The 23,905-nt window shown below is 43.9% G+C and overlaps 1 protein-coding gene across 2 annotated transcripts in view; it reads right to left on the bottom strand.

The window, feature by feature from the left end:
• The window catches only part of nalcn (sodium leak channel, non-selective), a 291,484-nt gene that overhangs the window by 202,353 nt on the left and 65,226 nt on the right, over positions 1-23,905 (bottom strand). For both annotated transcript variants that reach the window (XM_029647141.2, XM_029648174.2), the window contains exon 11: positions 11,567-11,653. In XM_029647141.2, the coding sequence (XP_029503001.1) occupies positions 11,567-11,653 (87 nt within the window). The remainder of the gene's footprint in view (positions 1-11,566; positions 11,654-23,905) is intronic.

Below are 23,905 nucleotides of genomic sequence, written 5' to 3'. Positions count from 1 at the left end.
CGGGATCTTATGTACATTGGCATCAATGGCAACCAATCCCATCACTGAGATGATTCATGTCATGGCTATTTCTGTTCCAAGCTATTTCTGTAGCAGTCATCACCTCATCAGGGAACTCTACAGTGTCCTGATCTGGTTCCAGAATGAGCAGGTGTTTTCACAATTACCTGCTGCATCGCAATGTACCAATAGTCAGACGGAAAGACGGACACGCGTAGAGACACATAGATGGACGGACGGACAGTGAGATTGACTGTCTCTGTGTCTACCTGTCAATCACACATGGATCGACCAAAAAAACAAACAGACAAAAAGGCATGCATACAGACAGACAGAGAGAGAGAGAGAGTGAGAGAAGGAAGAATGGACAGACTGACAGGCATGCATGCACATGTACAAGCAGGAAAACAGACAGACTGACACACAAATGCAGACTGACAGAAAGGACAGACAGTGCAGGTAGAGCCCACCTGCCAGCTCTAGAATGTTCTAATCGTATGATGACCAATTACTCTAAAGGCTACCAGAGCGGAAAACAACACCACACTTCACTTCCCCCGCAAACATACAGAGACAGCATAGCCCAGAGATTGAACTGCACTGTCTGCCTGTCAACTCTCCATAATTTTCGTCTGAAAGCAACGGGTGTGATTGCTCTTCAGATGCCAGGTAATTATGCCCGCCCACAAATGGCAGTCTTACACTGAGAATTTCCCGAAATAGTGATGTCGATCCACGTGTGATTGACTATCTCTCCGTCTGTCTGTCAATCAAATTAAAGTTTATTTGTCACGTGCCACGAATACAACAGGTGTAGACTTTACAGTGAAATGCTTATTTACAGGCTCTAACCAACAGTGCAAAAAAGGTATTAGGTGAACAATAGGTAAGTAAATAAAATAAAAAACTGAAAAAAAGACTATATACAGCAGCGAGGATATAACAGTAGCGAGGCTATATACAGCAGCGAGGATGTAACAGTAGCGAGGCTATATACAGCAGCGAGGACATAACAGTAGCGAGGCTATATACAGCAGCGAGGATATAACAGAGGATATACAACAGGATGTAACGAGGCTATATACAGCAGCGAGGATGTAACAGCGAGGATATAACAGTAGCGAGGCTATATACAGCAGCGAGGATATAACAGTAGAGAGGCTATATACAGCAGCGAGGATACATTTACATTTAAGTCATTTAGCAGACGCTCTTATCCAGAGCGACTTACAAATTGGTGCGTTCACCTTATGACATCCAGTGGAACAGCCACTTTACAATAGTGCATCTAAATCTTTTAAGGGGGGTGAGAAGGATTACTTTATCCTATCCTAGGTATTCCTTAAAGAGGTGGGGTTTCAGGTGTCTCCGGAAGGTGGTGATTGACTCCGCTGTCCTGGCGTCGTGAGGGAGTTTGTTCCACCATTGGGGGGCCAGAGCAGCGAACAGTTTTGACTGGGCTGAGCGGGAACTGTACTTCCTCAGTGGTAGGGAGGCGAGCAGGCCAGAGGTGGATGAACGCAGTGCCCTTGTTTGGGTGTAGGGCCTGATCAGAGCCTGGAGGTACTGAGGTGCCGTTCCCCTCACAGCTCCGTAGGCAAGCACCATGGTCTTGTAGCGGATGCCAGCTTCAACTGGAAGCCAGTGGAGAGAGCGGAGGAGCGGGGTGACGTGAGAGAACTTGGGAAGGTTGAACACCAGACGGGCTGCGGCGTTCTGGATGAGTTGTAGGGGTTTAATGGCACAGGCAGGGAGCCCAGCCAACAGCGAGTTGCAGTAATCCAGACGGGAGATGACAAGTGCCTGGATTAGGACCTGCGCCACTTCCTGTGTGAGGCAGGGTCGTACTCTGCGGATGTTGTAGAGCATGAACCTACAGGAACGGGCCACCGCCTTGATGTTAGTTGAGAACGACAGGGTGTTGTCCAGGATCACGCCAAGGTTCTTAGCGCTCTGGGAGGAGGACACAATGGAGTTGCCAACCGTGATGGCGAGATCATGGAACGGGCAGTCCTTCCCCGGGAGGAAGATCAGCTCCGTCTTGCCGAGGTTCAGCTTGAGGTGGTGATCCGTCATCCACACTGATATGTCTGCCAGACATGCAGAGATGCGATTCGCCACCTGGTCATCAGAAGGGGGAAAGGAGAAGATTAATTGTGTGTCGTCTGCATAGCAATGATAGGGGAGACCATGTGAGGTTATGACAGAGCCAAGTGACTTGGTGTATAGCGAGAATAGGAGAGGGCCTAGAACAGAGCCCTGGGGAACGCCAGTGGTGAGAGCGCGTGGTGAGGAGACAGATTCTCGCCACGCCACCTGGTAGGAGCGACCTGTCAGGTAGGACGCAATCCAAGCGTGGGCCGCGCCGGAGATGCCCAACTCGGAGAGGGTGGAGAGGAGGATCTGATGGTTCACAGTATCGAAGGCAGCCGATAGGTCTAGAAGGATGAGAGCAGAGGAGAGAGAGTTAGCTTTAGCAGTGCGGAGCGCCTCCGTGATACAGAGAAGAGCAGTCTCAGTTGAATGACTAGTCTTGAAACCTGAATGATTTGGATCTAGAAGGTCATTCTGAGAGAGATAGCGGGAGAGCTGGCCAAGGACGGCACGTTCAAGAGTTTTGGAGAGAAAAGAAAGAAGGGATACTGGTCTGTAGTTGTTGACATCGGAGGGATCGAGTGTAGGTTTTTTCAGAAGGGGTGCAACTCTCGCTCTCTTGAAGACGGAAGGGACGTAGCCAGCGGTCAGGGATGAGTTGATGAGCGAGGTGAGGTAAGGGAGAAGGTCTCCGGAAATGGTCTGGAGAAGAGAGGAGGGGATAGGGTCAAGCGGGCAGGTTGTTGGGCGGCCGGCCGTCACAAGACGCGAGATTTCATCTGGAGAGAGAGGGGAGAAAGAGGTCAGAGCACAGGGTAGGGCAGTGTGAGCAGAACCAGCGGTGTCGTTTGACTTAGCAAACGAGGATCGGATGTCGTCGACCTTCTTTTCAAAATGGTTGACGAAGTCATCTGCAGAGAGGGAGGAGGGGGAGGGGGAGGAGGATTCAGGAGGGAGGAGAAGGTGGCAAAGAGCTTCCTAGGGTTAGAGGCAGATGCTTGGAATTTAGAGTGGAAGAAAGTGGCTTTAGCAGCAGAGACAGAAGAGGAAAATGTAGAGAGGAGGGAGTGAAAGGATGCCAGGTCCGCAGGGAGGCGAGTTTTCCTCCATTTCCGCTCGGCTGCCCGGAGCCTTGTTCTGTGAGCTCGCAATGAGTCGTCGAGCCATGGAGCGGGAGGGGAGGACCGAGCCGGCCTGGAGGATAGGGGACATAGAGAGTCAAAGGATGCAGAAAGGGAGGAGAGGAGGGTTGAGGAGGCAGAATCAGGAGATAGGTTGGAGAAGGTTTGAGCAGAGGGAAGAGATGATAGGATGGAAGAGGAGAGAGTAGCGGGGAGAGAGAGCGAAGGTTGGGACGGCGCGATACCATCCAGTAGGGGCAGTGTGGGAAGTGTTGGATGAGAGCGAGAGGGAAAAGGATACAAGGTAGTGGTCGGAGACTTGGAGGGAGTTGCAATGAGGTTAGTGGAAGAACAGCATCTAGTAAAGATGAGGTCGAGCGTATTGCCTGCCTTGTGAGTAGGGGGAAGGTGAGAGGGTGAGGTCAAAAGAGGAGAGGAGTGGAAAGAAGGAGGCAGAGAGGAATGAGTCAAAGGTAGACGTGGGGAGGTTAAAGTCGCCCAGAACTGTGAGAGGTGAGCCGTCCTCAGGAAAGGAGCTTATCAAGGCATCAAGCTCATTGATGAACTCTCCGAGGGAACCTGGAGGGCGATAAATGATAAGGATGTTAAGCTTGAAAGGGCTGGTAACTGTGACAGCATGGAATTCAAAGGAGGCGATAGACAGATGGGTAAGGGGAGAAAGAGAGAATGACCACTTGGGAGAGATGAGGATCCTGGTGCCACCACCCCGCTGACCAGAAGCTCTCGGGGTGTGCGAGAACACGTGGGCGGACGAAGAGAGAGCAGTAGGAGTAGCAGTGTTATCTGTGGTGATCCATGTTGCCGTCAGTGCCAAGAAGTCGAGGGACTGGAGGGAGGCATAGGCTGAGATGAACTCTGCCTTGTTGGCCGCAGATCGGCAGTTCCAGAGGCTACAGGAGACCTGGAACTCCACGTGGGTCGTGCGCGCTGGGACGGCATCCGTAATGGGTCAGCGGTCAAACGACCTCCACTCATCACTGTCAAATGTTCCCTGAAACACTTCAGCGAGCAGGCCTTTCTAATCGACCTGGCCGGGTTATCCTGGAAGGATATTGATCTCATCCCGTCAGTAAAGGATGCCTGGTAATTTTTTTAAAATACCTTCCTCAACATCTTAAATAAGCATGCCCCATTCAAGAAATTTAGAACCAGGAACAGATATAGCCCTTGGTTCTCTCCAGACCTGACTGCCTACCAACACAAAAATAATGGCGTTCTGCATTAGCATCGAACAGCCCCCGTGATATGCAACTTTTCAGGGAAGCTATAAACCAATATACACAAGCAGTTAGAAAAGCCAAGGCTAGCTTTCTCAAGCAGAAATTTGTTTCCTGCAACACAAACTCAAAAAAGTTCTGGGACACTGTAAAGTCCATGGAGAATAAGAACACCTCCTCCCAGCTGCCCACTGCACTGAGGATAGGAAACACTGTCACCACCGATGAATCCACTATAACTGAGAATTTCAATAAGCATTTTCCTACGGCTGGCCATGCTTTCCACCTGGCTACCCCTACCCCGGTCAACAGCACTGCACCCCCCACAGCAACTCGCCCAAGCCTTCCCCAGTTCTCCTTCTCCCAAATCCAGTCAGCTGATGTTCTGAAAGAGCTGCAAAATCTGGAACCCAACAAATCAGCCGGGCTAGACAATCTGGACACTTTCTTTCAAAAAAATTCTCCCGAAATTGTTGCAACCCCTATTACTAGCCTGTTCAACCTCTCTGTCGTGTCGTCTGAGATTTCCAAAGATTGGAAAGCAGCTGTGGTCATCCCCCTCTTCAAAGGAGGGGACACTCTTGACCCAAACTGCTACAGACCTATATATATCCTACCCTGCCTTTCTTAGGTCTTCGAAAGCCAAGTCAACAAACAGATTACCAACCATTTCGAATCCCACCATACCTTTTCCGCTATGCAATCTGGTTTCAGAGCTGGTCATGGGTGCACCTCAGCCACACAAGGTCCTAAACAATATTTTAACCGCCATCGATAAGAAACAATACTGTGCAGATGTATTCATTGACCTGGCCAAGGCTTTCGACTCTGTCAATCACCACATCCTCATCGGCAGACTCGACAGCCTTGGTTTCTCAAATGATTGCATCGCCTGGTTGACCAACTACTTCTCTGATAGAGTTGGCTCTTCTTTGGACACTGTGTTAACAACCCTCCAGACGAGCTTCAATGTCATACAACTCACCTTCCGTGGCCTCCAATTGCTTAAATACAAGTCAAACTAAATGGATGGTCTTCAACCGATCGCTGCCTGCACCTGCCCGCCCGTCCAACATCACTACTCTGGACGGTTCTGACTTAGAATATGTGGACAACTACAAATTCCTAGGTGTCTGGTTAGTCTGTAAACTCTCCTTCCGGACTCACATTAAGCATCTCCAATCCAAAATTCAATCTAGAATTGGCATCCTATTTCGCAACAAAGCCTCCTTCACTCATGTTGCCAAACTTACCCTCGTAAAACTGACTATCCTACCGATCCTTGACTTCGGCGATGTCATTTAAAAATAGCCCCCAACACTCTACTCAGCAAACTGGATGCTGTGGAGTAGTGACGCGTGACACACAGAGTTTACTGAAATGAGTCACATTACATGGCATTTTGTGTAGATACAATTCTATCAATTTCAATTCCACTTTGCAACAAAATAAATGTGAAGAAATCCAAGGGGGTGAATACTTATGACACCACTGTACATTCCAAATGGCACCCTACTCCCTACATTGTGCACTATGGGCTGTGGTCAAAAGTAGTGCACCATATAGGGATTAGGGTGCCATTTGGGACACAGTGTTTATATTCTTATTTGGATCCGGATGCACACAGTTTATCAACATTCCGTTCAGTATTGCAATTACAATGTTGGTGCATTTCTGCATCCCTATGTATCCATCTACCCCACCATCCTGATCACTGAGGACCTAGAATATTCCACACGATCTCTCTAGCCCCTGTGAAATGCTTGTTAGAGACCACCTAAAGTGAGACGATTCAAGACCAAGACTGGAGAGGGGATGAGACCGAGTTAAGACGGTGACCAGGAGGGGAACAACAGACCCGAATCAAGACCGAGACCAGACAAATTTGATTCCAATTCAATACCATGATTGTAATTTTACCAAAATCACCACCATAATAAGAGATCAAAATGTCCAGTATTTCTGTGTTCATATTTCAGAACAACATATGGATTCTTTAGACATTCAGATAGAATAAATGCATGCTGATGGAAAATAGAGACACGCTACAAATTATTACTAACCCAAACACAGTGGTGAACAATGGGCATTCTACGCCTTCAGAGAAGAGCTAAGGACTTCTAAATAATAATAATAATTATATTACTATTTTCAATGATGTTCTGATTTAATCTCTTCAGTTTTTGTTGGAAAGGAAAGGGTTAACACTGAAGAGAAAAAAATATCCAATCAGGATTTTTCTTTGTTAGTCTCGGGAGATAAATCTACCTAGCTAAGTCAGCCATTGGCTAGGCCATCAGAAGCTAGATATTAGGCATCTGCCATTCAACTGTATTTGGGGCAACATTTTGGAGTGACAGTGGAATCAAGCAATCACATTTTGACTTAATGGGTGGGTCCATTTTTACAAAAAACGTATGGAAACTTTTGATAGGTCACTGTGCAATAGCGAGCAGTAGTTTTTCCACGGTTTATCTAGCTTTTGTTGTCAGCTAGTTTGCAGTGGCTGCAACAGGAGTTATCAAAAAAGGATGTTGTTGCTAATGTTAGCTTCTCCCATTTCAAGACTAACTTTCAACAAGAAGTTGTGTTTCAAATGATCATCATCTGGTGAGTGGAACTGTGTTTATTTATTTTTGCAGCATGCTTGCTGTTATTTAGTCATCTCTTTGATATTAACTTGTGTGTGAAACTTGTTGCATTTAAACTTTAGGTCACCGGTTACTTTGTGTGCGAAAGCTGAAATGTTTTTTTTGCAATGGGAAGTAATAGTTGTACATTTCGATTGGGAAATGCTAAATGTTTTTTGTTTTGTTATTATTGAGACCGACTGGCTTATTATGTCTGAGTGAATGGACTGCTAATCCAATGTTTTCCTATGTTTTTTTATGACTTTTCATACAGATTCTTTGGATTTTCACTCTATATCATACTTTTCTTTATAGAGCATCACATTTTTTGTCTGCTTAGAATGGCTCCGGAGGGGATGGCTTCTGTTTTTCACCAAACTAACTGGATGGCTTCCGTTTTGCTCCTAACCAACTGTGCTATTTTGTGTTTTTTTCTCCATGCAACAACCAGTTGAGAGCTGCACACACTTTCTGCCTGCAGATGATATTCTACTGAAACTAGGCTGTGTGTTAGGCTCCCTTGAGAATATATTTCACGTGCTTTGGGATTGTGTAGGCTACTTTGTGCATTATTTCTCTATTGTAATAGATAATTGAAGTCGTATAACTCCACTACACTACTTTGATACACATCAATAGGGATTAAGAAGTGTGCATATGGAATGCCCACTGAAAAAAAGTGGGTACACGGTTTATACCTGCATATATCCTCCACTACACCACTGGCTCTTTGTGTTTTACAAAAAGTGCACTCTCCTACATGAGTGTGCTGCATTACGGCTGCTGTCCTTTCTGAATCACAAACATGTCACACCCTGACGGCCTATGGGTTTGCCATTGCACAAACATGTCTATAACAGATATAAAGACTTAAGATATTCATGTGTATTTGGCCTGGCGAAGCAGTTATATGCGCTGACTGAATAAGCTCTCCAAGGCAAACAGTGGTTACTTTAAAGAATCTCAAATAAAAAATATAGTACCACAATAAATAACAATAACAAGGCTATACACAAGGAGTACCGGTACCGAGTCAATGTGCAGGGGTACGAGGTTGTTGAGGTAATATGTACATGTAGGTAGGGGTAACAGTGACTAGGCAATCAGGATAGATAATAAACAGAGTAGCAGCAGCGTATGGGAAGAGTGTGAAAGTGTGCGTCTGTGCCGTCAATATGAATGTGTGTGTGTTTTGCGTGTGTAAGCGTATGCAGTGTGTTTTGCACGTGTTTTGCGCGCGTGTGTGTATGTGTGTTGGAGTGTCTGTGTAAGTATGAGTGTCCAGTGTGCATAGAGTCAGTGCTAAAAAGGGTCAATGCAATAGTCCGGTTAGTCATTTCATTAACTGTTATGGCTGTTATGGCAGTGTTATGGCTTGGGGAAAGAATCTGTAGAACAGCTTGGGAGTAGAACTTGGCCTTTCATACCAGCATGTGTGTGTGTGTGTGTGTGTGTGTGTGTGTGTGTGTGTGTGTGTGTGTGTGTGTGTGTGTGTGTGTGTGTGTGTGTGTGTGTGTGTGTGTGTGTGTTTCTGCTTGCTTGTCTTTGTGACGTGTGGATAATTTTTACATTATAATACATCATCATTGGGAGTTTGTCCTCCAGCTACTCACTCTATCCCCTCTCTATCTTCCCTCTCTTTTTGTCTCCCCTCGTTTTCCTCTTACCCACCCCCTCTCGCTCTCGCTGTTGGCAGTCACTCACACCAAGTGCTTGGCCTTTCCTGCATCAACATTGTGACAGCTGTAAGCCATGCCTGCTGCTTTCCCCTTATCTTTAAAGCCCGACCATTCTGATCGGTCCGACCAGGAGGCGACGACAACACAGCTATCGTTTATATGTCATTTAAAACTCATCGGTCATCACAAGCCTTGCCATTACAGCCACATCTACGCATTAAAACACTGGTAGGGCTCGTCTCATTTAAAATCACATGATTAAGTTGTTTCAACGTGCCTATTGAAGTCACACAGGGAAATGTAACCACAATGAGGTGACAAGCTGTGTTTGTGTGTGTCGGAGAGGCCAGTTTGAAGAAACATTTGTCCTTTTTAGCAGTCTGAACTAGAAGCAGAAGCAGGACAAGATGCCACCATTGTCTGTGTGTCTCTTTGTCACTGGTCTGATTTTGAAGGAGAACTTACATTAAGGCACCATTGGAAATGGAGCTGTTCTTCCTCTAGAACGGAAGTAAACTATGTTCTATGGGGAGCGCTAGATTTTCTAAAGGGGAAAGGCAACTTAACTGTAATTCATTTTGCACCAACATTATTATATATTTTTTTAAATAGGTCGTTTCTGTCTGTCTGTTTCATGTTAAGTAGACTGGGAATGTCTGACGGGAATGTGATCAGAAAACTAAACTTTTGTTTTTATTCTAGCTGGTTTACATAACCCACCACTGAAACAGAGAGAAGGTGTGTGGGTGAGTGAGAGTTCTCCTTCAAAATCAGACGACAGACCGACAGACCGACCGACCGACCATGGTGGCATCTTGTCCTGCTGCTTCTGCTAGCTCAGACTGCCAAAAAGGACAAATGTTTCTTCAAACTGGCACAGTGAATAGCACATTACTGGCACAGTGAATAGCTAGGTCTACTGTACATTACTGGCACACTATTTGGGGGAGATAAATCACACAGAAACTGTCACAAACAGCCGAGGTGCCACATTCTTTTCACTTGACTCACGTCTCTTTTCATTTTTTATCATACCTCCCTCCCCTGTCCTCCTCATAGAGGCAAGCTGATCTCAACGTGTGTGTGTGTCTGTGTGTGTGTGTGTGTGTGTGTGTGTATCTGTGTGTGTGTGTGTGTGTGTGTGTGTGTATAGAGATGGACAACATTACAAAGTCACTAAATACATTAAAGATGTAAAAATGTATGTATTTGTATTTTTAAAACATTCTAAAATGTTTTATTGCTATGACTTTGATATGTGGTTGTTTATTTGTTAAGTTGAATGAACTGAATATAAAAGCCAATTTATGTTTAATCCGAAAATGCCTTATGGAGGCTCCCTACAGAGGGTGTGGCGCAACTGCGGATCCTCCGCAGGCTCGCAGAGGCCAAATCGAGCTCCGTACGGCGATGCCGTGCACCTCCCAGATGTTGTAACAACGCGGAGCACTCCGCATAGCTCCGCATTGACATTATTGGTTGATGGTAGATAGGGGCGGTACATCCTGTACTTCACAAATTCACTTCCTTGACAACAAACATGGAGAACTTTGATGAAAGGCTAATCAGGATACCTTGTGTAGGTACTTCAAAGACACAAAAATGTGTTTGAAATCCGGGAAAGGTTTGGGATAGTGATAGATGCGCTAAAGCGGTTAATGGAACGCAGACCATAGGGGATAAACGGACGTTGAATTGGTGCACATTCAACAAATCTGATCTAACAAAGTGGATATTTGTATTGTAACAGGCCCACAATGCGGTTACTAAAATCAAATTAGTATATATTTGGCTATTTTCACTGCATAACATTTATTAGTTGTCCCTTTTCAGGTTTAGAGAAAGTGAGTGCTAAATGCTAACTACTGTTCATATAAGCTGGTAGCATAGCTAATATGCAGAAATCAGTGTTGGTTGTTTTTAACCGTATGCAGCTGGCTGATGACATGAACATGTGTTGGGGTTTGACCTCCATACAAGCATTATAATCCTTTACCTCAACATAGTGTGAAATACACACAGAAACAATAGCCTAAATGTAGGCTAATTTTGCTGGGGGGAAATAGGGATGGAGATTTACATTTACATTTAAGTCATTTAGCAGACGCTCTTATCCAGAGCGACTTACAAATTGGTGCGTTCACCTTAAGACATCCAGTGGAACAGCCACTTTACAATAGTGCATCTAAATCTTTTAAGGGGGGGGGGGGGGGGGGGTGAGAAGGATTACTTTATCCTATCCTAGGTATTCCTGAAAGAGGTGGGGTCTGAATCTTTCATCTGAAAGAGATGCAGGTGGGAAAACAGTGCAACCGTTTTACTTCATGCAATCTTGGCTGAGCTCCTATGTCAAGCACCGGGAAACAGACTCCAACATCTTGTCTTTTTGTTTAGCCAGTTGCTTGTAATTAGCTGGATGGCTATAGCGATTAGCCCTGAATCACTATGAGCGGTGCGGTATATTGGTTGCGTATGACAGCTCCTCGAAGCGCAAGTATGAAATTCTAATACTTCTGTGAAGGCCACATCGCAGAAAATGCTGTACGGCCACTGCAAACCTCGGATTGACCATGAAGAGCCTTTAAGTCGCTATGGATAAGAGCATCTGCTACATTACTCATATGTAAATATAAAATGAACACTTGCAAAGCACAATGGGTTTAATTCGAATGAGCTCTGCCCCAAAGAATTTGTATTTGAATAGAATTTGGCCTTGTTTGGGGACGTGCACGCGTGTCTGTGTGTTCATGTGATATGTTCAGGAGTGATGACAGTGGTGCTGCTATTATCTCAGAGGTCTGTACCTGGAGGCAGGCTGGTGCGCGGCCATGTGGTTTGTTGACGTCCACAGCAACAAGCTGCCATCCTCCAGCCGAGTCCTCGTGGAACATCTGCGACCACAAACACAAGACGTTAGACACACACAAAAGCCGTCATGCACACACAACACTGTCAGAATAAGCATGTACACACATTTTAACAGACACACACCCTACGGCAGTCCTAATGGAACATCTGTGACCAGTAAGACACAACATGAGGGACCACACACATAGCCACAGGCTCTATCACACACACATCTAAGGGTCTCAAACACACCAGGCAGCTGGATTGTGGAGTTGCATCAATCACAAATACATACACGCATGATTACACACACACCCTTTCAAACACATACTGTTTTTGGAACGGAGACTGAGGACGTTGTGAGTTCTGTTCCCATCCTTGTCAAACAAACATACTTGTCTGTTTGTGTGTCTGTGCATGTGCATACACACGTGTGTATGTGTACATACTGTATTCTGACAGTTGTATGGACAGCCTGTCTGGCTGCCTGACCAACATTTCAATCAACAATGCTACATTGCCCCCCAAAACATAGACAGGTTGGCTACAAGCACAAACAGACTAGCATCCAGGCTTGTGGGCAGGAGGAGAGGTGACTGGGATAGGAGGCAGAGGAGTACCAGTCTTGCCAGTTTGGGCTAAATTGAAAAGACACACAGTCAACCTACACATTCATCTGAAAAAATGCACCATGACTTTGCTGTGCGTATGTTCAAAAATCAACACATGCTTTTGTCAGCAGCAAAAACTCTGAAAGATACTCTGAAAGAATTATTGAAAACCCAGGTCCTTTCCCCTCAGTTGTGTCAATCAGTGTTTTATAGCATACACTGCTGTACTCAAACACAATGTAATGATGGATGTGTAATCTCAGACCTGCAGAGGTGCTCATCTGACACCCTATTCCCCATGTAGTGCACAATTTTTGAGCCGGTGGCCGGTGTCTTTTGAAAAGCTCTGTTCAAAAGAAGTGGCCTTTATGGGAAATAGGGTGTCACTTGAAAAGGTCTGGGGAAAGAAATCTATATATTTTGGGAATAGGGTGTCATTTCATACATGCTCTATGATTGATAAGTCATACATCCTCCCAGTCCCCAAGGACCCCCATTTATTAGTGGAATATCAGTCTTCTTCCACTCGAGTCAAACGAAAACAGTAAAAGGCGTATTGCGCTAGCCCCTGTGACTGACAGCTTGCCGTATTGCGCCGACTAATTGCCTTTTTTGTCTCTAAATAAATAAAAGACTGGGGCGTGACACCATGAATATAATTACATTTGATAGCGACAGAAAATATTAATTGTTTTCAAGGTCGTAGAACTCTCCGTCTTGACGCCAGGGGCATTTACCAGGACGTAAACAAATTGCTCACTAAGGAACATATGACAACCAAGCAATTTTTGTGGGGTATTTACCCATTTTTTCTCCCCAATTATTCGATCTTGGCTCATCGCTGCAGCTCCCCAATGGATTCGGGAGAGGAGAAGGTGGAGTCATGCGTCCTCCAAAACATGACCCGCCTAACCGCGCTGCTTAACACCCGCCAGCTTAACCCGGAAGCCAGCCGCACCAACGTGTCGGAGGACACACTGTTCAACTGGCATCCGAGGTCAGCTCGCAGGCACCTGACCCACCACAAGGAGTCGCTAGAGTGCGACGAACCAAGTTAAGCCCCACCAGCCAAACCCTCCCGTGACCGTAGTAACGCCTCCAGCATTACTGCATGCAATGCAGTGCCTTAGACCGCTGCGCCACTCGGGAGCCCCCAACACAAGCTATTTTATTTGAGGAAAAAAATACTGTTGTTTCAGATCTAAAAATGTTTTTAGATTTTGAAAACCATTATGGAGAGATTTCAGTACAAACAGAAATTTTTATTTAAATTCCATAATTTTTACTTTGTATTAGACTCTTGAATTTGAATGTCATATTTTGGAATTTGGAATGCACAAATTAAATCATTGAATTCATAAATTGAACTTGTATTTCATGATTTGAAACTGAATTGAATTAAGTTAACATTTTTTATTTCAATTTGATTTAATATTCAAATTCAATATTTAAGGTGGCGGCTTTGAAAAATATTCAGCCCCCTTGACTTTTCCACTTTGTCACATTGCAGCCTTATTCTAACATTGATGGAAAAAAACAATTAATCAGCTATCAACACACAATACCCATAACGACAAAGCCAAAACAGGTTTTAAGAAATGTTTCCAAATGCATTAAAAATAAAAAACAGATACCTTATTTACACAAGTATTCCACCTCTTTGCTATGAGACACAAAATTGAGCTCAGGTGCATCCTGCTTCCAATGATCATCCATGTGATGTTTCTACAACTTGAGAGTCCACCTGTGGTAAATTCAGTTGAATTGACATGATTTGGAAAGGCACACACATGCCTATATAAGGTCCCACAGTCGACAGTGCATGTCAAAGCAAAACCCAAGCCATGAAGTCGAAGGAATTGTCCGTAGAGCTCCGAAACAGGACTGTGTCGAGGCACAGATCTGAAAATGTCTGCAGCATTGAAGAACTCCAAGAACATAGTGGCCTCCATCATTCTTAAATTGAATTAGTATAGAACCACCAACTCTTCCTAGAGCTGGATGTCCTGAGCAATCAGGGGAGAAGTTCCTTGGTCAGGGAGGTGACCAAGAACCTGATGGTCACTCAGACAGAGCTATAGTTCCTCTGTGGAGATGGGAGAACTTTCCAGAAGGACAACCATTTCTGCAACACTCCACCAATCTGGCCTTCATGGTAGTGGCCAAACAGAAGCCAACCCTCAGTAAAAGGCACATGACAAACCGCTTGGAGTTTGCCAAAAGGCACCTTAATACTCTCAGACCACGAGAAACAAGATTCTCTGGTCTGATAAAACTAAGATTGAACTTGTTGGCCTGAATGCCAAGTGTCACATCTGGAGGAATCCTGGCACCATCCCTATGGTGAAGCATGGCAGTCGTAGCATCATGCTGTGGGGATCTTTTTCAGCGGCAGGGAGTGGGAGACTAGTCAGGATCGAGGCAAAGATGAACGGAGGAAAGTACAGAGACATCCTTGATGACAACCTGCTCCAGAGTGCTCAGGACCTCAGACTGGGGCAAAGGTTCACCTTCAAATAGGACAACGACCCTAAGCACACAGCCAAGACAATGTAGGAGTGGCTTCAGGACAAGTCTCTGAATGTCCTTGAGTGGCCCAGCCAGAGCCCGGACTTGAACCTGATCGAGCATCTCTGGAGAGATCTGAAAATAGCTGAGCAGCAACACTCCCGATCCAACCATACAACCGAACCTGCAGAGAAGAACGAGATAAACTTCCCAAATACAGGTGTGCAAAGCTTGTAGCATCATCCCCAAGAAGAATCGAGGCTGTAATCACTGCCAAAGGTGCTTGAACAAATTACTGAGTAAAGGATCTGAATACTTATGTAAATGTGTCGCTCATTCAGCCGACAGAAACTTTCAACCGGTTTTACCCATTAAGCAACGGGTCGGAGTCAGAGGCCGAGCCTTCTCTGGTCTCTACTTCTCCCGTTACGGGGTCTGAGATGCCGAAGCTTCCCACCATTAGCTCTGACAAATTGAAAACTCTTGTCATTGGCGACTCCATTACCCGCAGTATTAGACTTAAAACGAATCATCCAGCGATCATACACTGTTTACCAGGGGGCAGGGCTACCGACGTTAAGGCTAATCTGAAGATGGTGCTGGCTAAAGCTAAAACTGGCGAGTGTAGAGAGTATAGAGATATTGTTATCCACGTCGGCACCAACGATGTTAGGATGAAACAGTCAGAGATCACCAAGCGCAACATAGCTTCAGTGTGTAAATCAGCTAGAAAGATGTGTCGGCATCGAGTAATTGTCTCTGGCCCCCTCCCAGATAGGGGGAGTGATGAGCTCTACAGCAGAGTCTCACAACTCAATCGCTGGTTGAAAACTGTTTACTGCCCCTCCCAAAAGATAACATTTGTAGATAATTGGCCCTCTTTCTGGGACTCACCCACAAACAGGACCAAGCCTGACCTGCTGAGGAGTGACGGACTCCATCCTAGCTGGAGGGGTGCTCTCATCTTATCTACCAACATAGACAGGGCTCTAACTCCTCTAGCTCCACAATGAAATAGGGTGCAGGTCAGGCAGCAGGCTGTTAGCCAGCCTGCCAGCATAGTGGAGTCTGCCACTAGCACAGTCAGTGTAGTCAGCTTAGCTATCCCCATTGAGACCGTGTCTGTGCCTCGACCTAGGTTGGGCAAAACTAAACATGGTGGTGTTCGCCTTAGCAATCTCACTAGGATAAAGACCTCCTCCATTCCTGTCATTATTGAAAGAGATCATGATACCTCACATCTCAAAATAGGGCTACTTAATGTTAGATACCTTACTTCAAAGGCAATTATAGTCAAGGAACTAATCACTGATCATAATCTTGATGTGATTGGCCTGACTGAAACATGGCTTAAGCCTGATGAATTTACTGTGTTAAATGAGGCCTCACCTCCTGGCTACACTAGTGACCATATCCCCAGTGCATCCCGCAAAGGCGGAGGTGTTGCTAACATTTACGATAGCAAATTTCAATTTACAAAAAAAAATTACGTTTTCGTCTTTTGAGTTTCTAGTCATGAAACCTATGCCGCCTACTCAATCACTTTTTATAGCTACAGTTTACAGGCCTCCTGGGCCATCTACATTGTTCCTCATTGAGTTCCCTGAATTCCTATCGGACCTTGTAGTCATAGCAGATAATATTCTAATCTTTGGTGATTTTAATATTCACATGGAAAAGTCCACAGACCCACTCCAAAAGGCATTTGGAGCCATCATCGATTTGTCCAACATGTCTCTGGACCTACTCACTGTCACAGTCATACTCTGGACCTAGTTTTGTCCCACGGAATAAATGTTGTGGATCTTAATGTTTTTCCTCATAATCCTGGACTATCGGACCACCATTTTATTACGTTTGCAATTACAACAAATAATCTGCTCAGAGCCCAACCAAGGAACATCAAAGGTTGTGCTATAAATACACAGACAACACAAAGATTCCTTGATGTCCTTCCAGAATCCCTCTGTCTACCCAAGGACGCCAGAGGACAAAAATCAGTTAACCACCTAACTGAGGAACTCAATTTAACCTTGCACAATACCATAGATGCAGTTGTACCCCTAAAAACATTTCTCATAAGAACACAACTCCCTGGTATACAGAAAATACCTGAGCTCTGAAGCAAGCTTCCAGAAAATTGGAATGGAAATGGCGCCACACCAAACTGGAAGTCTTCCGACTTGCTTGGAAAGACAGTACCGTGCAGTATCGAAGAGCCCTTACTGCTGCTCGATCATCCTATTTTTCCAACTTAATTGAGGAAAATAAGAACAATCCGAAATTCCTTTTTGATACTGTCGCAAAGCTAACTAAAAAGCAGCATTCCCCAAGAGAGGATGGCTTTCACTTCAGCAGTAATAATTTCATGAACTTCTTTGAGGAAAAGATCATGATTATTAGAAGGCAAATTATGGACTCCTCTTTAAATCTGCGTATTCCTTCAAAGCTCAGTTGTCCTGAGTCTGCACAACTCTGCCAGGACCTAGGATCAAGAGAGACACTCAAGTGTTTTAGGACTATATCTCTTGACACAATGATGAAAATAATCATGGCCTCTAAACCTTCAAGCTGTATACTGGACCCTATTCCAACTGAACGACTGAAAGAGCTGCTTCCTGTGCTTGGCCCTCCTATGTTGAACATAATAATCGTCTCTCTATCCACCGGATGTGTACCAAACTCACTAAAAGTGGCAGTAATAAAGCCTCTCTTGAAAAAGCCAAACCTTGACCAAGAAAATATGAAAAACTATCGGCCTATATCGAATCTTCCATTCCTCTCAACATTTTTAGAAAAGGCTGTTGCGCAGCAACTCACTGCCTTCCTGAAGACAAACAATGTATATGAAATGTTTCAGTCTGGTTTTAGACCCCATCATAGCACTGAGACTGCACTTGTGAAGGTGGTAAATGACCTTTTAAAGGCATCAGACCGAGGCTCTGCATCTGTCCTCGTGCTCCTAGACCTTAGTGCTGCTTTTGATACCATCGATCACCACATTCTTTTGGAGAGATTGGAAACCCAAATTGGTCTACACGGACAAGTTCTGGCCTGGTTTAGATCTTATCTGTCGGAAAGATATCAGTTTGTCTCTGTGAATAGTTTGTCCTCTGACAAATCAACTGTAAATGTTGGTGTTCCTCAAGGTTCCGTTTTAGGACCACTATTGTTTTCACTATATATTTTACCTCTTGGGGATGTCATTCAAAAACATAATGTTAACTTTCACTGCTATGCGGATGACACACAGCTGTACATTTAAATTAAACATGATGAAGCCCCAAAATTGCCCTCGTTAGAAGCATGTGTTTCAGACATAAGGAAGTGGATGGCTGCACACTTTCTACTTAAACTCGGACAAAACAGAGATGCTTGTTCTAGGTCCCAAGAAACAAAGAGATCTTCTGTTGAATCTGACAATTAATCTTAATGGTTGTACAGTCGTCTCAAATAAAACTGTGAAGGACCTCGGCGTTACTCTGGACCCTATTCTCTCTTTTGAAGAACATATCAAGACTGTTTCAAGGACAGCTTTTTTCCATCTACGTAACAATGCAAAAATCAGAAACTTTCTGTCCAAAAATGATGCAGAAAAATTTATCCATGCTTTTGTCACTTCTAGGTTAGACTACTGCAATGCTCTACTTTCCGGCTACCGGATAAAGCACTAAATAAACTTCAGTTAGTGCTAACTACAGCTGCTAGAATCCTGACTAGAACCAAAAAATGTGATCATATTACTCCAGTGCTAGCCTCCCTACACTGGCTTCCTGTCAAGGCAAGGGCTGATTTCAAGGTTTTACTGCTAACCTACAAAACATTACATGGGCTTGCTCCTACCTCTCTCTCTGATTTGGTCCTGCGGTACATACCTACACGTACACTACGGTCACAAGACGCAGGCCTCCTAATTGTCCCTAGAATTTCTAAGCAAACAGCTGGAGGCAAGGCTTTCTCCTATAGAGCTCCATTTTTATGGAATAGTCTGCCTATCCATGTGAGAGATGCAAACTCGGTCTCAACCTTTAAGTCTTTACTGAAATCTCTTCAGTGGGTCATATGATTGAGTGTAGTCTGGCCCAGGAGTGTGAAGGTGAACAGAAAGGCTCTGGAGCAACGAACCGCCCTTGCTGTCTCTGCCTGGCCGGTTCCCCTCTTTCCACTCGGATTCTCTGCATCTGAGTCACTGGCTTACTAGCGCTCTTTCATACCGTCCCTAGGAGGGGTGCGTCACTTGAGTGGGTTGAGTCACTGATGTGATCTTCCTGTCTGGGTTGACGCCCTCCCTTGGGTTGTGCCGTGGAGGAGATCTTTGTGGGCTATACTCGGCCTTGTCTCAGGATGGTAAGTTGGTGGTTAAAGATATCCCTCTCGTGATGTGGGGGCTGTGCTTCGGCAAAGTGGGTGGGGTTATATCCTTCCTGTTTGGCCCTGTCCGGGGGTGTCATCTGATGGGGCCACAGTGTCTCCTGACCCCTCCTGTCTCAGCCTCCAGTATTTATGCTGCAGTAGTTTATGTGTCGGGGGGCTAGGGTCAGTTTGTTATATCTGGAGTACTTCTCCTGTCCTATCCGGTGTCCTGTGTAAATTTAAGTATGCTCTCTCTAATTCTCTCTTTCTCTCTTTCTTTCTCCCTCTCGGAGGACCTGAGCCCTAGGACCATGCCTCAGGACTACCTGACATGATGACTCCTTGCTGTCCCCAGTCCACCTGACTGTGCTGCTGCTCCAGTTTCAACTGTTCTGCCTTATTATTATTCGACCATGCTGGTCATTTATGAACATTTGAACATCTTGGCCATGTTCTGTTATAATCTCCACCCGGCACAGCCAGAAGAGGACTGGCCACCCCACATAGCCTGGTTCCTCTTTAGGTTTCTTCCTAGGTTTTGTCCTTTCTAGGGAGTTTTTCCTAGCCACCGTGCTTCTACACCTGTATTGCTTGCTGTTTGGGGTTTTAGGCTGGGTTTCTGTACAGCACTTTGAGATATCAGCTGATGTACGAAGGGCTATATAAATAAATTTGATTTTTGATTTGAATTTGATGTGATATTTCAGTTATTTCTAAAAACCTGTTTTTGCTTTGTCATTATGGGTTATTGTGTGTAGATCAACAATTTTATAATAAGGCTGTAACGTAACAAAATGTAGAAAAAGTCAAGGGGTCTGAATACTTTCCGAAGGCACTGTATATATTCTGTTTCAACATGGTAGATATTACATTAAATGTCTGTGAAACAAGTTTGCAAACTATAATTTAAAGTTGATCAAAGTTTTGTATATTCAAACGTAGATGCATTCATATTACTAATATTATTGATAGTGATATTAAAAAGGCAGAATAGCGCAATATTATGGACAGACTTCTCCCATCTTAGCTACTGCTGTATCAACAAGTTTTGACAGTTTATTCACCTCAACTTCTACATTATATATTGCAAGATTTGGTTGAGGTTTACGGTTTAGTGAATGATTTGTCCCAAATACTCTTAGTTTTTGAAATATTTAGGATTAACTTATTCCTTGCCACCCATTCTGAAACTAACTGCAGTTCTATGTTAAGTGTGGCAGTCATTTCACACACTGTAGTAGCTGATGTGTATAGTGTTGAGCATCTTTACTCAAAGCCAGTGGCATGTCATTAGTAAAGATTGAATAAAGCCTAGACAGCTGCCCTGGGGATTTCCTGATTCTACCTGGATTATGTTGGAGAGGCTTCCAATAAAGAACACCCTCTGTGTTCTGTTAGACAGGTAACTCTTTATCCACAATATAGCAAGGGGTGTAAAGCCATAACACATACATTTTTCCAGCAGCAGACCATGATCGATAATGTCAAAAGTCACACTGAAGTCTAACAAAACAGCCAATCATCAGCCATTTGTGTAAGTGCCGTGCTCGTTAAATGTCCTTCCTATAAGTGTAATGAGAGTCTGTTGTCAATTTGTTTACAATAAAATAGCATTGTATCTGGTCAAACACATACTCAAAGATCACAGCACCAAACTAACTGACTGGGTTTGAAATCAGGCCTACTTCACAGCAACAACACTTTCTGTGGCAAATATAAGCAAAAGGATCTGTGCAGCCCATTTAGTGAAAGTGCAACATAGGTGGTTTGGTGATTCATGCATGTGATGAGAAACCTTGCCTGAGACCTGAAGACATGTGTTTGTTTGACTGATGGGGTTCTAACACAGGTCTCCTGTGCGCCAGTAAATGCAAATGGACCACCTGTGTTACACTTCAACACAATCAGCAGGGTAACACAATCTTAACCCAGTCAGTCATGTTACCTTTATATTAACTACCCTTGCTGGACACTTGAAACTAACACGTCTAGCACAGTGGAGGCTCCTCAGAGGAGGAAGGCAAGGACCATCCTCCTCAGTGAATTTCATCAAAATAAAAATAGTCAAACATTAAAAACATGATCATTTTTAGATAGAACTATACAAAATGTTTTTTTACATCACCAAATAATTGATTAAAACACTGTTTTTCAATGAAGGTCTACAGTAGGATGTCCTCCAACCTATCAGAGCTCTTGAAGCGCGGCAGGGTAGCCAAGTGGTTAGAGCGTTGGGCTAGTAACCGGAAGGTTGCAAGTTCAAATCCCTGAGCTGACAAGGTACAAATCTGTCGTTCTGCCCCTGAACAGGCAGTTAACCCACTGTTCCTAGGCCGTCATTGAAAATAAGATTTTGTTCTTAACCTCTTGAACCTATGGGGGCGCTGTGTCATTGGATAAAAAGACGTGCCCGTTTTAAGCGCAATATTTTGTCACGAAAAGATGTTCGACTATGCATGGAATTGACAGCCTTGGAAAGACAAAACTCTGACGTCTCCAAAACTGCAAAGATATTATCTGTGAGTGCCCCAGAACTAATGCAACAGGCAAAACCAAGATTAACTTTCATACAGGAAATGCCCCAGATTCTGAAGGCGCTGTGTTCCAATGTCTCCTTATATGGCTGTGAATGCGCCAGGAATGAGCCCGCCCTTTCTGTCTATTCCCCGAGGTGTCTGCAGCATTGTGACGTGTTTATAGGCATATCATTGGAAGATTGACCATAAGAGACTACATTTACCTGGTGTCCCGCCCGGTGTCCTGTGTGCGTAATCTGTAAGTCCATGCGTGTTCCATTTCTTCAGAAGAGAAAGTAAAAATCCATCGTGGCAGTTATCGTCGATAGATATGTGAAAAACACCTTGAGGATTGATTCTAAACATCGGTTTGCCATGTTTCTGTCGATATTATGGAGTTCATTTGGAAAAAAGTTCGCGTTTTAATGACTTATTTATTTTATTTTTTTCCTTACCCAAAACGTGATGAACAAAACGGAGCGATTAGTCGACACAAATAATATTTTTTGTAAAAACAGAACATTTGCTATCTAACAGAGTCTCCTCATTGAAAACATCTGAAGTTCTTCAAAGGTAAATGATTTTATTTGAATGCTTTTATGGTGAATGCTTTTATGGTTTTTGTGGAAAAAAAAGCCATCAATACTGTTACACAAATGCTTGTTTTGCAATGGTTGAGAAGCATATTTTGAAAATCTGAGATGACAGTGTTGTTAACAAAAGGCTAAGCTTGAGAGCAAATAGATTCATTTCATTTCATTTGCGATTTTCATGAATAGTTAACGTTGTGTTATGCTAATGAGCTTGCGGATAGATTTACACAATCCTGGATACAGTTTTTTTTTGTAGCTAAACGTGACGCAGAAAACGGAGCGATTTGTCCTAAACAAATAATCTTTCAGGAAAAACTGAACATTTGCTATCTAAGAGTCTCCTCATTGAAAACATCTGAAGTTCTTCAAAGGTAAATTATTTTATTTGAATGCTTTTCTGTTTTTTCGTGTAAATGTTGCCTGCTGAATGCTAACGCTAAATGCTACGCTAAATGCTACGTTAGCTATCAATACTGTTACACAAATGCTTGTTTGCAATGGTTGAGAAGCATATTTTGAAAATCTGAAATGACAGTGTTGTTAACAAAAGGCTAAACTTGAGAGCAAATAGATTAATTTCATTTCATTTGCGATTTTCATGAATAGTTAACAATGCGTTATGGTAATGAGCTTGAGGCTGTAGTCACGATACCGGATCCGGGATGGCTCGACGCAAGAAGTTAACTGACTTGCCTAGTTAAATAAAGGTAAAAAAATAAGTTGACATGTTGTCCACCCAATCAAAGGATCAGAGAATAAATCTATTACTGAAAGCATAAGCTACAGCTTGCTGGCACTGCAGTGCATAAGTTGTGGTGAGTAGTTGACCCAAAGAGAAAGACAATATTTGAACAAATACATTTCTTTAAAAAAATGAGAAGCGAGAGAGAGAGCCTGCAGTATTTTGTTGTATTTGTTTCACTTTCACTTAGCTAACGAATGCAAGCTGGCTAGTTTAGCCTACTTAAACGCTCGGCTCAAACAGAGAGGGGTACTATGTTAGCTAGCTGGCTTAGGCTATCCAGCACTGGAACTCTTCCACGTCAAGGTAAGCTTTTGGTTTTATTAATGTATTGCCACCGTGGCCTGCCGGTGTAACTGCTAAACTGCTTGCTGTACACTGTACTACATTATTGTATTGGGTTTACTACCGCTTTAGTTCTAGTAGCTATGTTGACTATGACGTTAGCTAATATAGTGATCAAGATGTAGGCTGTGTAGTGGTTAGTAGTTATGTATGAAGGTTTGGCTTGGAAAGGTTTTTTCACCTGGTCACAGACAGCTGTTGTGTTGTGCACTGAAGTCCACAAGCGAAGGGAAAAGATGAGAAGAGGAGAGATGCAGGCAGGAATTATACAATGAGAAAAGTGATTAGGCTGTTTGTATGTGGCTGCTATGGAAGTGGTGATCAGGTGATCAGGGGTGTATTCATTCTGTCGATTCTGTTGAAAAGCATTTCTTAAACGGAAGCAAACGGAAAGGAAACAGGAATAGACATACCTGAATTTGTCGAATAGAAACTCTCAATTGCAACTGTTTGGACTAATGATTACACCCTAGATCAGCTACATACAGGCAAGAGTCTGCAAGGCGGTATTGAATATGTCAGTCTGCCACCATTACTCCAATTTGTCTCTCGACCTGTGTAGCTACGTTGTAAACTTAAATTCATAATCTAGGTTGTAGCAACCTCATGATGGGTATAGGGAAAATGT

Source organism: Oncorhynchus nerka, linkage group LG1 (assembly GCF_034236695.1).
Source record: "Oncorhynchus nerka isolate Pitt River linkage group LG1, Oner_Uvic_2.0, whole genome shotgun sequence".
Taxonomy (NCBI): domain Eukaryota; kingdom Metazoa; phylum Chordata; class Actinopteri; order Salmoniformes; family Salmonidae; genus Oncorhynchus; species Oncorhynchus nerka.
Note: the sequence above shows the minus strand (reverse complement) of the source record. Positions and strands in the feature narration are given on the sequence as shown.